The 16,113-nt window shown below is 44.1% G+C and overlaps 2 protein-coding genes across 2 annotated transcripts in view; one reads left to right on the forward strand and one right to left on the reverse strand.

The window, feature by feature from the left end:
• UST (uronyl 2-sulfotransferase) overlaps nt 1-16,113 on the forward strand; it is a 630,787-nt gene that overhangs the window by 514,400 nt on the left and 100,274 nt on the right. The gene's annotated exons all lie outside the window — the stretch shown is intronic.
• LOC309550170 (E3 SUMO-protein ligase ZBED1-like) lies at nt 9,888-10,853 on the reverse strand (the record flags this gene model as incomplete). The annotated part of the gene is made up of 2 exons (XM_082250599.1): nt 9,888-10,343; nt 10,554-10,853. 2 exons carry the CDS (start codon nt 10,851-10,853, stop codon nt 9,888-9,890), a joined length of 756 nt encoding a protein of 251 aa, XP_082106725.1.

Here is a 16,113-nt window from a genome sequence, read left to right on the forward strand (position 1 = left end):
TTGCAAACATGAAAATTTTTGTATGCCGACACCAGAACGGACGATTGTTCGCCAGTCAGTACAGAATTCTGCCGACAGACCGCAGATTTGCAAGACTGGGCATGCTCAGAAAAGAAAAAACACAGGGAAAGTTAACCATTACATGACATCACTTCTGCAGTCGGCTGTAGTCGGCGGACAAAATTCTTGGGCAGTCTTTGCACTTTTCAACAGACACCGACATCCCGGGGAGAAAAGACGAACGTTTGTATGCCGACGATCGGTACGTGTGTACGGGGCTTAAGAATTATCTGCATATGCATATGTTTGTCAGCATCACACACAGAAAATATATATAAAAAATAGATTTTTATTTATGTATACAATATAAAAGGATTGTACATCAATACACCTACAACGATCAGCAGAATAGACAAATTTATACAGTATTATCCAATACAGAGGAAGTTCCAGCAAATTTCTCTGTATTTTATAATACTGTATAAATGTGTCTATTCTGCTGATCGTTGTAGGTGTATTGATGTACAATCCTTTTATATTGTATACATAAATAAAAATCTATTTTTTATATATATTTTCTGTGTGTGATGCTGACAAACATATGCATATGCAGATAATTCTTAGAGGCACATTCAAATCCCCCTTCTAGGACATAGCTCTGCTAACTTTGGCGGGCGGATCTATGCCCTGTCTTTTGCACATTTTTCATATATGGGGGAAGGTGCCACTATATCCTCTGTACTAACAGGCCCATAACTCCCCTTCCACAAATTTTTCTGGGATATTCTCTATTCTTGACCTTCACAATCCTCCATGTCAAACTCCACTTCAACCTTTCTGTCACATCTAGCTAAAATACACTGGATCTTCCACAAACTTACATTTGCACATATACACATCCCCTAGCACACACATTGGATGTGAGAATCCCATAGAATGTACTTACAGTGTGCCTTGAGGGGAGCCTGCCTCCTCTTCTCCATGGGCCTCCTCCTCCCCTTGGGGTAACCACGTGGCAGATAATAGAAACACAAAGAAAAAATACATTCATTTAATAACAGCAACTTTGAAAAGGGACACAGAAAGTAAGCCAACCCATTGAAGGTAGTTACCGTGTCTGAGGAGGCAGCCTCCCCTCTCCTCCCCATCATCATAGATGTCTGCTGCTACATAAACCAAAACCAAGAAAAACATAAACATTGAAGTGCTTCCAGTTAAAACAGGGACCCAGAGAAGACACAAACACATGGAGGGTACTTACATTCACCTTGAGTGCAGGTGTTCTCCTTGCCCCTCTCTTCAGCTCTCCCCTCCCTCTCCTCCTCCCCCGCCTCCTCCATCTCCTCCTCCTCACCTATTGCTGAAGCTACATAAACCACAGAAAAACAAAACCAAAAAATGCAGTCCTCCAAGTTAGAACAAAGACACAGAACACATTCACAGTCAAAGTACTTACAGTGGGCCTAATGGGGATGAGCCTCCAGCTGCTCATCATCACTCGTCTCTACAATAAAAGAACAGCACAAGTTAGACACAATTTTAGGACACAAAAATCCAACTACTTATCCACATGGTAGCAATATACTCAATGCCCTCAATATGCTCAATGTTTATGAATAAACGAAGCGCAAAGTAAGGTGCACAAGGCAGGTCAATATGTGGATAGGTAAACAAATAGAGGTGACCCCGTGGTGGGTAGCAGGTGAGGTGCTGGGTGACCCCTAAGGTAAATAGCCCACTCACCAGATGTACCCACCCCACGCAGGGGTATAGAGCGGGTACTGAATATGGGTGAGGGTTCCTCAGTGGGCTCCTCTCAGGTGGGCCTCAGCCAATGGTAATTAGCAGGGGCAGGAGAGTCATGTGGGGCAAAAAAAGGCTGATAGTGTAAGGCTTTACAGTATTACACTATCAGCCTCTTTTTGCCCCATATGACTCTCCTGCCCCTGCTAATTACCATTGGCTGAAGCCCACCTGCGGATCATTGGACATACCACCGCTCCTAGCGTGGACGACTGCAGGATTCTAATCACCCCTTTTTGGACCCCTATACAACCCGGACCCCCAAGGAGGACCCTTGGTATCATCCTACCACAGAAGGGAGAGAGGATCCCACTGATGAACCATCACCCATATTCAGTACCTGCTCTATACCCCTGTGTGGGGTGGGTACATCTGGTGAGTGGGCTATTTACCTTAGGGGTCACCCAGCACCTCACCTGTTACCCACCACGGGGTCACCTCTATTTGTTTACCGTCCACAAAGTCACCTATCCACATATTGACCTGCCTATGGACTTATTTGGTCACTTTGTCACATCACAATTTATTTCCTGAAATAATTTATACTGGCCATACAGATTCTCTTGCCAGTCACTGTTATTGCATTTTTTGTGCACTTATTATTATCTTCTTGTGCACCTTACTTTGCGCTTCGTTTATTCACTTTATGTGCATAGATTATTGTATAGCATTAATTGTTTTGCATTACCAACTCATTTATTTTTGTATGCACATTGACACTTTATTCCTATTGCACTATCACTTTGATATTTATGAGTGCATCTGTTCACTTTATTATTCACTAAGGATATTCAATTTATTTATTGCATTTTTTTCTGTGCTATTATTACCATACTGATCATTTTATACACTATTTTAAACATATTTATTCATATCACTTATTCACTGGATTTATATTAATTTCATACATATTTATTTATTTATCACCCACTCACTGTATCTATTATTGCCTATATTTATTAACGTAGTTCATAATCAACAGGCAGCGCCAACACCCTTTCTTTTATCTACCTCTATTTATATAGTCTGCTGACTATAATACAGGGGGGCAGCAGCCTTTTTTACTATCATATATCCTTAGCGCGAAGCTCACTATCTCTATCACTCTTTCAAATTTGATGAATCTTTACCTATGCGATTTTGGGTGACGCATGGTCCAGATACAGTAGCATTTTCTAAGCAGAAACCCCAGACAATCTCTTAAATCCAAATGTTGGCTTTTCTGTTTTCACGTAACACATCCTTAACCCCTTGGCATAGGCTACCAATGTCACTTTAGGGGTTTGCTATGGTTGGCACCGCATCCTTTTAAAAACATCCACATATTAATTACACAGGTTCTGTGGCAAATTCTTGTGTTAATGAAATTCCCTCAATGCCGGATCTGCAATACATTTGCCTTCGAACGGGTGTAATTGCTATGTTTTTAAGGGATGAGGTGACCACCTTAGGATTGACTCTTCTGGGAGGCTGGGCTTATGGACATGTGCCCAGCATGATTGGCCATTTTATGATCTACAAAGTCCCACTTACAAGTAGCGAACAGGAACTTGCAGTGTGTATATCAATGTTTTTTTAGTTTAATGTTTAAGAATTTTTTTATATAGTTTTTTATACCTTTTTGGATTTCTTTTTTCGAATGCTATTTTTTTTTTGGGGGGGGGGGGGGTTGGAATATCTATCTATCTATCTATCTACAGGAAGTGTAATGTGGCAAGAATTAGAAACTGACGTGTGTGCTAACTAGGAAGCACATTGGGAACTGGCATGTGTGCTAAGCAGGAAGTGCATGTGTGGTGAGGTGCACTAAAATACATTCCACCCCCCCCCCCCCACCAGCTAACTGACATATCCCCCCATGCATAAAGGACAACAAGACCTCTCCCTGACTTACCCTGCAAATGACCATGAGCCCTTCGGCAGAGAACAGGGAGGGAGCCAATGTTGTCTGTATTGTGCGAGCAGCAGTACGACTTCCGGGAATGTGTGCACACAAGAATAGGGACGTTTCCGGTTGCCAGTGTTGTGGCGATCGCCTGTTCTTGAGAATGCCAAAAAATTGATAAATTTCACAATACACATCCTAAATACACAATTACAAATAGCCAAATAAAACTTGAGCTGTGTAGAAACAAATAATCTTTATTAAACGTGTATAGACATCATGAATCCAGCACTGTAGCAGTCATGTGAAATAACCCCCCATCAAGGATTCTTTATTCAAATGACAGTGCAAAGATAAACGTTTGGTACATGATATTGGGTACATGGCTACATGGATATAGAGCTTATAATCTACAAGGGTCAGGCCCAAGAAGTTCTACACACCTTAGCATTAACATTTTAAAAACATCAAGAAAACAATGAATAATAAAGCAAAGGACCAATGTAAAAATAAAACAAAATTAACATTTATGGGTAGTGTTTGCATAAACCTGCCTTTCTATCTAAACCACTATCAAATCACTAGAAGATACGGCTCCACAGAGGCCTGAAAATAACAAACACGTGTTCAGATTTGAGAAAACACACACTTTGGAAAACCAAACAAAAACCTTTGGAGAGCCAAAAGGCAAAAGAGTTCATCCAAAAACAGCATTACTGGGGTATGGGTCCTTAGGCATGCTAGCAAACACCCACCCCCCTCCCAAAAAATGCCAATTCAGACTCAAGCACATGGTGGCCTCTTCACAGGCAAAGCAATGAACTCTAGAGCATGCCTTTATATAACATAGGTTAGCCTACACCCACCCAGTAAAGGAAACGCCCAGCAGTGTAATTAATTGTGTTAATTAATCCTGGCTAAAGTTCTCACACCAGTTGACTAATGAATGAAAGTGTTTGTAAAAAAGGAAAACAGACAACAGCATATATGTATTTCCTGGTGCCTCCATGGCAGCATACCAATGATAGAGCTCCGCCTCGACTCCTCCCTCAGGACTAGTGCATAGCATAAAAGACAAGAAGGTCCCTTCCCCCAGCTTTCTCCTTTTTTTCCTCATACCTCTGGAACTGGTAAAGAGTTAGCAGTATGTCCCTACCTCTGCCTTACTTAGTTTGGCAGCTTCCGGGTTCAGCCTCTCAAATGACGCAGTCCCTGCTCTTGGGTCGCTCATAGCACTAATAAGACAGGGAACCCCTTCTGTGGATCTTTTTGGGGTCAAAAGCAGAGTTTCCTCATAGGAACGCAGTCTGCAGTTTCTAGAAAATTATGGATGAGTCTTGACTGCAACAGCCGGGTCGGTGTTTCCCTTTATTCTATCGTTTCATTATATATTTCACTATTTTCCTTAGGATGTTGTATGTATTAACAGTATCTTGTTTGTTTTTTTCCCATTTTTTAAACAATGATATGAGTTAGGCAGGAGTTTTGATATCTTATATGCCAGGGATTTAATGTAATCTTCTTAGGTTTTTCTCCCCAGAAAGGTTACCTGTTTTCTCTGTGCAGAGGACGCTCGGTCCTCCTTCCTCGGCAGCAGTGTTCCCTCCGGCGGGCAGGGACGAATGCACGCTCCTCGGCGTCCTCGTGGAGCGGCGTCGGGTGCGCGGACGCATGCGCAGTAGAGCGGAACGTCACAGAGTATAGGCGGATCCAGGCGTCCGCTGCGTGATGCCGCGGGAGGCACGGCGCATGCGCGGGCGTATGCGCAGTGCCATTATCCGGTACCAGGCGGCCATATTGGTTAAGCGAAAGCGATACTCGCCTTCCCTTACAATTATAGTAAATTAAAAACAGCAGTTTTCCCCAGAGGCCCTCCCTTTTTTATAAATAAATTCATATATAAGGAGGCAGTTTGATCAAATGAGTGGGAGCTGCCTCTATCAAGAAGCCCTGCAAGTGCTCCTTCCCCGGCCCTTAGGTACAGCAATTTTCCTTTTAAATATATGCATGTTTATCTGGGATTATGATGTGTGTGTATGTGTGTATTAGGGCTGCGCATCTTCACTTACCTCACGACTCGATGCGATTACGATTATTTGGGTCGCGATTCGATACGATTCGATTCCGCGATGCATCACGATGCATCACGATTACTGCCCAATGCCCATGCCCAGCCCACTGCCCAATGGTTTTCAAAACTTTATAAAAAAAAAAAACAATCAAGCAGTCACAAATAAAAGAATCCTTTTTATTTTCATTTGCTTCAAAGGACACTTTCCTGGACCCTGTCATGGCCTGCAAGCCCTGCATACTTTAGTGCACTTGCACTGCAAATATATAGGAAGGTCTGAAAATGCAAACAGCATAGCAGAGACAGACAACAACACTAGTATTTTACTAGAAGTAACAGTAAAATTAGTAAAAAAACTGTAGTAGTGCAGTTTACTGCTTCATAAAAGAAAATATTAATATAAGCCAGCAGGTCTACCACCATTTAAAGTACAACTAAAGGCAAAACTTTTTTGATTTTGGATAAAGTTTTGCCTATAGTTGTACTTTAAGGGCAAGCCAAGATAGAAGAAGCCAGCCAGCCAGCCAAGCTAATATTATTGTGAAAATGGTCATCATAAATTCCCACAAAACATTATATATAAATACTTTTATGTGAATATGCATTGCAATAAATTCCAGGTGTGCCATAACCTGTCCTCTACAAAAAACAGAGCACTTCCTGACTAGTAGCAAACATCAAGGGTGAACCTGGCAATAGTGCACTGCTACATAACTTCCATGTTCACCGTGATGTTTGTTTCCCTCTGCAACTGCCAGTCAACTCAAGTTGCATTGCAATAAATTCCAGGTGTGCCATAACCTGTCCTCTACAAAACAGAGCACTTCCTGACTAGTAGCAAACACCAAGGGTGAACCTGGCAATAGCGCACTGCTGCATAACTTCCATGTTCACCGTGATGTTTGTTTCCCTCTGCAACTGCAAGTCAACTCAAGTGAGTTGATGGCTGCTAGAGGGGAGTTACAAATATAAGCTTTAAGCTTATCAATTCACTTATGTCACTTTTATGTCACTTACTTTACAGAAAACGTTACCTGTCCTGCAGACAGTCTCTGTCTCTACCACGATTAAACCCAACTGAAGCCAAGCCAAAGCCACCATTAGAGGAAGGAAAACCCTTGACAGAGTAAATCACCAACTGAAGCTTAAACCTTGAGTAAATCTTCATGGGATCACAAAAAAACACACAACAGTCTGCATCAGAATCATGAGAACTGAAGAAAGGTTTGGCATTGGCACACTGGTAGAACTCAAGGCATATAGGTTAGGTCAGGTTTGTGTGTATTTGTGATCCAGTAAAGATTTAATCAAGGTTTTACGCTTCAATGTATGATTGATTTAATCTTTCAAGGATGTCCTTTCCTGTACCGTGGCTGCCGGCTTGCCTTCAGTTGTCTAGATACACTTTTACCTTTAGTATTTGTTTGGTTGAGGGAACCCCCTACACTTGCTATTGCTACAGAGTACAACAGACACCAGCAGACAGACATGCGTTGCAATAAATTCCAGGTGTGTGCCATAACCTGTCCTCTACAAAACAGAGCACTTCCTGACTAGTAGCAAACATCAAGGGTGAACCTGGCAATAGTGCACTGCTGCATAACTTCCATGTTCACCGTGATGTTTGTTTCCCCCTCCAACTGCCAGTCAACTCAAGTGAAGTGAGTTGATGGCTGCTAGAGGGGAGTTATACAAATATAAGCTTAAGCTTAAATATCAATTCACTTATGTGAATGGACCAATTTTGAAAACAAGCCATTCTCCATCTCTCCAGTGCCAGAAAAGCTGTAAAAAATATAAAATGTTCCAGGTTCACTGTGATTGTGTTTGCCCCTGCCATTGCCAGTCAACTAAACACAGTGTGTGTGTGTGTGTCTCGTGACTCGTGACAACTCAAAAGCTTATACGCAGCCTCAGCATCAACTCAATGTGTGTGTGTGTTGAGTTAATGCTAGAGCTGCGTTATAAGCTCTTGAGTTGTCACGACAGTCAGTCAGTCACGTTACAGAAAGATAACTTTACCTGCACTGCACTGAGCAGCACTCTACCATGTCGATTACATCTGTAACTGAAGCCAAGCTAGCCAACAAGCCACCATTAGAGGAAGGAAAATCCTTGAGAGAATAAATTGTAAACTGAAGCTTAACCTTGAGGAAATCCTATGGGGGTCACATTCACAAACTCACAAATATAGTATATTACACAAGAATCCACAATTGGTGTATTTATTTGTGATCCAATAAGATAAGATTTACTCGAGGTTAAGCTTCAAATGTACAAGTTATTTCTCTCAATGATTTTCCTTCCTATAATGTTGCACCGTGGCTGGCTTGGTGTCAGTCAGTTGTCTAGAAGAAAATACACTTTAATATTATTTATTTGGTTGAGGGTTAAATGAACCCCTGCCTACTTGCCTTGCCTAGACACTTTTAGTGTGAAGCAACGGAAAGGATTATGGATTTTAAATGGACACATTGGACAGGACAATCTTCAAAAACAAACCATCATTGCTATAAAGCTATAAAACAAGACTGGTGGTGTGACTGACTGGTGACTGGCGGCAGACTGAATTAGTTGCATAGTTACATAGTAGGTGAGGTTGAATAAAGACAATAGTCCATCCAGTTCAACCTGTGTAGGTGTGTGTGGCTGTAATCATCTCATATACCCCTGAATGTTCTGATCCTTGAGATGTAAGTCTAAGAGTCTTTTGAAAGCCACCATACTACCCGCAGAAACCACCTCTTGTGGTAGAGAATTCCACAATCCTGTAGCCCTAACAGTAAAGAACCCCCTGCATTGCCTGAGGTTAAAACGCTTCTCCTCTAATCGCATTGTATGCCCTCGAGTCCTCATGCAATCCCTTCGAATGAACAGCTTTTTTTCTAAGCTGGGATCCCCATTAAGATATTTATAAATTGCTATCATGTCCCCCTCAGACGTCTCTTCTCCAGGGAGAATAAATCGAGCGATTGCAGACGCTCTTCATAGTCAAGGTCCTCCAATCCCCTAATTAGTTTAGTTGCCCTTCTCTGGACTCTCTCCAGCTCCAACACATCCCTCCTGAGGACTGGCGACCAGAACTGGACAGAATACTCCAGATGCGGTCGGACCAGAGTTTTATAAAGTGGAAGGATTATAGTCTTATCTCTGGAATACATCCCTTTCTTTATGCATGCTAATATTCTGCTGGCCTTGGCAGCTGCCGCTTGACATTGCATGCTGTTGCCTAATCTATCATCAACCAAAACTCCCAGATCCTTCTCCATTTTTGATTCCCCCAAGGGTTCCCCTCCTAACGTGTATTGTGTTTTTATGTTTTTAGTCCCCAAGTGCAAAACCTTACATTTCTCCACGTTAAACCTCATTTGCCATGTCGTTGCCCACTCTGTTATTTTGTCCAGGTCATTCTGTAGGATATCTGCTTCATGCTGTGCAGTTATTGCCCTGGCCAATTTTGTGTCATCTGCAAAAACTGATAACGCATTACTGATCCCGTCCTCAATGTTGTTTATGAATAAATTGAACAAGGTTGGTCCCAGGACTGAGCCCTGGGGCACCCCGCTTACTACCTCAGACCAGTCTGAGTATGCGCTGTTTATTACCACCCTTTGGACACGGCCTTTAAGCCAGTTCCATATCCAAGAGCAAACCCTGCTGTCGATACCTGCAGACCTTATTTTATAAATTAAGCGCTTATGGGGAACCGTATCAAACGCCTTAGCGAAATCCAAGTACACCACATCCACTGGTCTCCCCCTATCTAGCTCACAGCTCACCTCCTCGTAGAATGTTAAGAGATTGATTTGACAAGAATTCCCATTTGTGAACCCGTGCTGATTACCGCTGATGAATTTGTTGTCTTTAGCAAACTCTACGATATAGTCCCTTATCATCCCCTCCAGAAGTTTACATACTATCGATGTCAGACTGACAGGCCTATAATTTCCCGGGATATGCCTCTGGCCCTTTTTGAATATCGGAAACACGTTAGCTTTCTTCCAATCTCCTGGTACATCTCCTGTCCTAATACTGTCAGCAAAGATCAGGAACAGTGGTCTGGATATAACCTTACTAATTAGTAATTACTAATTCATTAAAAACATGAATTAGTAATTATTTCAGTGCTTAGCATTTGGGAACATGTAGGTTTTTCTGTAAGAACACTAGATGATCCACATGCTCAGGTTTCAGACTGCTTCTTTTCGCTGTTATAACATCTCCTGCAGTAGAGAAAACCCGCTCTGCAGATACACTTGTACCTGGGATACACAAGTATTGCTTTGACAGCTGAGAGAGGAGGGGGAATATGACCTCATGCTCACACCACCATTTCAAAGGGTCCTCAGTGAGAGGCAGAGGTGGGGCTTTACAATATTTTTCCATTTCGTCTTCTGCCTTGGCATAGGGGGTCTTAGGTTCTATTGCACCATCAGTGAAAGACTGCCCCAGCAAAGTCATGAGCAGCGATGTTGTGGCCTTTTTTTTGGGAGGAGAATGGCTGTCCTCAATGGGTGTTTCTTCTTCCACAGTTGCTTTTTCCCTAGGCACTTCATCCACATTTGTCCTTCTATTAGATGTAATCTGTGTGTTTGAACAAAAGATAATAGTATAAGAAGAGCTGAACTGACTAAGAGTGTGATTCATTGATGAGGTGTGGGAAACTGCACGGTAATCCATACCATACAGTTCCACTTCCCACACCGCATCAGTGAATCAGGGCATGTTATTACACAACACAATGTAGCTGAGCTTCTAGCTGTCTGGGAGGAAACATGATGAAATTCTAATTACCTCCAAAGATGCAGCCTCCTCAGTCACTCCTCTGTATATCTCCGATCTCTCCTCCTCTGTGAGAATAAAAGGCAGTCCTTTAAAGCGAGGATCCAGTGCAGAGGCTGTATGAAGGATCTTCTCTGCCTCACTGCTGTACCTCTTCAGGAGATCTGTTTTGATGGCATTCTTGATCTCATGGGTCATGGGTGTGTCTCCCATGGTGTCTGTCATGCTCTGGAGCAGTTGTGCATTTAGAGGGGCAATGAGAGACACTGTTGGGTTGCGCTCTTCTGACATCAGCAAGGTTGCATCCTTCATTGGCTTTAATGCACTCACAGCGTCCTCTGCATTTGACACATCTGTTTCATTGAGAGTGCTGAGATCAGACTCTCCTTTTCTGACTTCTGGAGACAGCAAGGTGGCACAAACTGCAGGTTGTTGTTCTAAGAACCTCTCGACCATGTCATATGCGCTGTTCCAACTTGTTGGCACATCAGTTATTAGCTTATGATTCTTCAGGCCCAGACATTTCTGTTTCTCTTTTAGACAGTGGCTTGCTCTAGTGCTGCGATGGAAGAATGTGGATATTCCTCGCACTCTGGCAAGAAGCCTGGAGAGCGTGGCCCCTTTCAGTGCCCGCTGACATGCAAGATTGAGTGTATGGGCAAAACATTTAACATGAGGAAATTTACCAACTTGAGCTGCAACTATCATGTTCATCGTGTTGTCGGTCACAAGCACTACAGATTTATCAGACAGCTGCCATTCTTCCACGACATGAGAGAGTAGCTCTGCCAGATGAGCACCTGTGTGAGACTCATAAATGGCTCTTGTTTGCAACACATGTGACAAGACCTGCCAGTCCTTAGTAACGTAATTTACTGTTATTGTAACAGGACTCCGTTGTGACTGAAGTCCATGAATCACACGTTATTGCGACTCGACTGGCTTGGTTCATTGACGCAAGTACCTGAGCTTTGGTGTCGTGGTAGAGTGCAGGTATAATGTTTTCTGTAAAGTGACTGCGTGATGGGATCTTATGACTGTCTGTCTGTCTGTCTGTCAGTCAGACTCCCTCTTATGCATGCACTGAGCCAAAACCCCCGGGGCCCCCCCTTACCCCACAGCTGCCTGTGACAGTGACGGTGACACTGACAGAGACCCCCCTCCCCCCCTTGCCCAGACCCCCACAGCTGACACTGACAGAGACCTGGATGTCCCACTGTCCCACACCTTCCCCAATCCCCCACAGCACTGACAAACACTGAGTGAGTCCCCCCCTTGCCCAGACCCCCACAGCTGACACCGACAGAGACCCCCAGGCCCCCACTGATACTCAGAGAGAGCCCCCTGGCTGCCAGACTGCCACAGCAGAACAGTACCCCCGGGCCCCCGACCGACCGTCCCCTGTCCCAGGCCCCCCCCATCACAGACATCCCCCAGAGATACAGACGAGACCCCCATGAATGATTACACAATTATTTGTTCAGACTACATACCTGCTGTGTGACTGTGTGGGTTGTTGTGCACTGCATTGCAGAGGAGGACAGGTGCTGTGCTATTCTCTGGGCTCTGTGGCGGGCGGCTGGCGTCACTGGCAGTGGCGTGGCGGCTGGGCCTGGGACGGTCGGCTACGGTGAGGCTGGCGGCGCTGTCTGGCTGCGATGGGGACGCACTTGGGGCTCCTGTGTGTGGAGTGTGGACTGGCTTCTGGCTTGTGGCTTGGCTGGCTGGCTGGCTTCTTGGCTGCAAGGCCGCAGGTGGGACGCCGATACACGCGGGGGATGTCTTGCTGCGCCTCAGCCAGGGTCAAAGAGACGGAAGGGGAGGGGCGGAGCCTTTTTATTAAGCTCCCGCCACTAACCCACCAATCAGCTGCCAATCTTGTGATTTTTTCTCCCTTGCGCGATAGGGCGTGGCCGCGGCTGATGACGTCATTTCCTAATCTATTATGCCGGCAACCCGCATCGATGCAGAATCGCGAAGGGTCGAATCGCGATGCATCGATCTTTCGATTATATTCCGCAGCCCTAATGTGTATACATATGTATATATGTGCGTACTAAGGGGAGGGTCTGTATGTATGTATATATATATATATATATATATATATATATATATCTGTCTCGTCTAGATCTAACAGTATTTTCTCTATCTCTCTTTTCTTTTTCTTTCTCCCTGTTATCTTTTAAAAAAAAAATGGGGATTTTCCTCTCTCTCTTTCCCCTTTAGCTGACCCTGCTGCTTGCAAGCCATTATGAGTCACTCATCTCATGCAAAAGATCCTCACACTTCTGATAGGTATGGGACCAACTTTAAAAAAAAAAAGAGAGCATGGGTCTTTGAGTGATGGGAATTTTCCCTCTCTCACCAGCCCTGCCCATTCCAAAAGATCGGAGAAATCTTCAAGATATTGAGATGACGAGAGTCCATATAGATCCCGATCCTCACTTCATAGATCTGTAAGATCAAGGAGGCGGAACTATTCCCCATCTCCCCCTCCTCATACTTCCAGGAAGAAGTGTTGGGCTTGTGGCGCAAACCCCCTCCCGGATAAATTAGTCTGCAAGGACTGCTTGAGAGATTATGCAGCCAATCGGGAGCAAGAAAGCAAACAAGTAGTAGACTTGATCAAACAGACAGTTAAGGATTTGATTTCTGAACTAGCATTGGCTCCGGCCCAATCTGTTTCCGAATCTACTACTCATGTTCCAGATACCGAAAGGCCCGGTCCCTCCGCAACTATTACTCCTGTGCATCCGGCAGAGCATCCAGCCAGGGAGTCAGACTCGGACGGATCTTCAGATGAGGGGGATCCAGCTGGGTTCCAATATTCCTTGGTTCAGCCCTTCATTCAGGCGGTCAAAGAAGCTATTGCCTGGGAGGAAGTGGAAGATCCCGCCCCTCAAAAATCCAAATCCTACTTTCCATTCCTTAAAAAGAAACCAATCTATTTCCCTTTAATGGGAGAAATTAAGGAGGTCATTGATAATGAATGGCGGAAAACGGATAGAAAATTTTCGGTGGGGCGTATTAATAAGCTATACCCTTTGGCTAAACAGGATATGCATTCCTTAGCCTCTATGCCAGTTGTAGATGCAGCAGTGGTCCATCTGGCAAAGAATGTTACATTACCTATGGAGGACTCAACTTCCTTCAAAGATCCTTTAGACAGAAGGATTGACTCGGACCTGCGAAAAAGTTATCTGGCGGCAGGTGCAGCTTGAAGACCTGCAATTGCCCTCACCTGGGTTTCCACCGCTATTAGGTCTTGGACAGGAAACATCGAGACCGCTTTACGTCAGGACGTCCCAAAGGAGGACATAATCAAAGCCCTGGAGGAGCTCAAGGTTTCGGCAGATTTTGTGGGAGAAGCGGCAATTGATACCATCCGCTGCTCAGCCAGAGCCATGCTCCACTCCGTGATGGCAAAAAGAGCTTTATGGCTTAAACCATGGATAGCCGATCTTGCATCCAAGCAAAACTGCAAGATCCCATTTGACGGGAAAAATTTTTTTGGGGAACAACTGAATACAGCCATCTCGAGAGTGTCGGGCGGAAAATCGGGCATGCTTCCACAAGACAGAAGGGCTCGCAAATCAAGGCCATTTACAGCAAGATTCCGTCCATCTAATGTACAGGATTACAGACAGCCAAAACAGGCCAGAGAGGGCAGGAGGCCCTGGAGAGGCACTCAAGCTTCCTTCCTAAATTCCAGAAAGAATAAAGTCCTTACCACTCCCCAAGAGGCATCAAAACCTTTTTTAGCCATAACATCTGGGAAGAGAATTTCAGAACTCCACTCACTAGGAATTGGTGAGGAACACATTTCCTTTTTCCCGGATAGGGTGGAACTCCGTCCGATTCATGGCTTTGTTCCCAAAGTGGCGTCATCAGCTTTCCTAAGAGAACCCTGGGCATTGCCAGTTTTTACTGACATGGATTCCGATACTTGCCACGAATTAGACATCGCCAGAGTGCTGAAAGCCTACTTGGCTGCCACCGAATCTTTTAGAATATCGGAAAGACTATTCATCATCCCTCACGGGAAAAATAGAGGGAAGGATGCCACTAGCAGAACTCTAGCCTCCTGGGTAGTGAAGCTAATCAAAAAAACGTACATATCCAAGAAGTTGGTGCCTCCGACACAGGTGAAAGCTCATTCCACAAGGGCTGTAGCAGCATCTTGGGCAGCTAGGGCCAACGTCTCCTTGCAGACGGTATGCAGGGCAGCATCCTGGTCTTCTCGCCATACTTTCATCAGGCATTACAGAATTGATCCTGGATCCCTTACAACTGTAAACTTTGGAAGAAGGGCACTAAACTCGGCCATGTCCTCTGTCTGAATAAAATTTATTTTTTGTGTGCATTATCCCACCCATGTCAGCTATTTATTTATCATTGGTATGCTGCCATGGAGGCACCAGGAAAACTAAAAATTGTATCATACTTACCATAATTTTCCTTTCCTGGTGCCTATCCATGGCAGCATACGCTCCCACCCTCGGTATTCTAAATTACAGGAGAATGCTGGGGGAAGGGACCTTCTTGTCTTTTATGCTATGCACTAGTCCTGAGGGAGGAGTCGAGGCGGAGCTCTATCATTGGTATGCTGCCATGGATAGGCACCAGGAAAGGAAAATTACGGAAAGTATGATACAATTTTCCGTTTTGTGCACTGTAAACACAATAAACAGATTTGGGCCAGGCACTCACACATTTATCATGTAGTTCGTGAAGACAGCTGTGTGTGTTTTGAGCTAAGATTTCTGTGACATGGAAAGCAAGGAGTGCATTATGCAGCATTTAATTTCAAACATCAAACAGCTAAGGGTTGGAGCATGCTCAGTTGAACTAAGAAGTCTCATAAATGGCAAAGTGTTGGAGCATGCTCAGTTGAACTAACAAGTCTCAGAAATGTGAAATATGTTTTAGATAATATATTTTTTTTTTTGGGGTGGGGGGGAGAGATTTTATTGTTGCTTGCTATATAGCGAGCAAGAATAATATTTCTTGCCCCCCCCAAAATAATACATTATTTAAACTTTTAACTAATTTCTAACATTGTTCTCAATAAAAATGCTTGAGCAGGGAACCCAAAAAATATAGCAAGGATAATTGTGTTAACGAATTCAGCAATTGATAGGAAAATGAAATGTCTGCATTTAAATATTAATTTCTTTACTTCTCGCCTCTTATCGCCTGTTTTTTTACGGCCGAGTTCACGAATTCAGCGATCGCGAGCAACGGAATTCACTAAATCACTGGCTTGCGAATTAAAAATCGTTATTTTTCAGGTCTGTTCTAGCATTGAGCATGCACACATGTGCTGCCTCCCAGCCGTAGACTGCAGGAGAATTCTTTAGCTTTTACACTTGTTGAAATCTCTGTTTATATTTCACTTTTTGACACAGTTTAACCACTTTACGTCTGCTCACATTGCTGCTACTGCAGCAATGTGGCTCGTTATCGACCAGCGACGTAGACCTACGTGGCTAGACTCCTACCCTTGTGGGCGGCGCTCTGCTCTTCCTCCATCCTCGGGGAATCGAGTGTGGAGATCCGCCCGCTTGTGTAA

This window comes from Pelophylax lessonae (genome assembly GCF_965119305.1).
Source record: "Pelophylax lessonae genome assembly, chromosome: 3".
NCBI lineage: Eukaryota > Metazoa > Chordata > Amphibia > Anura > Ranidae > Pelophylax > Pelophylax lessonae.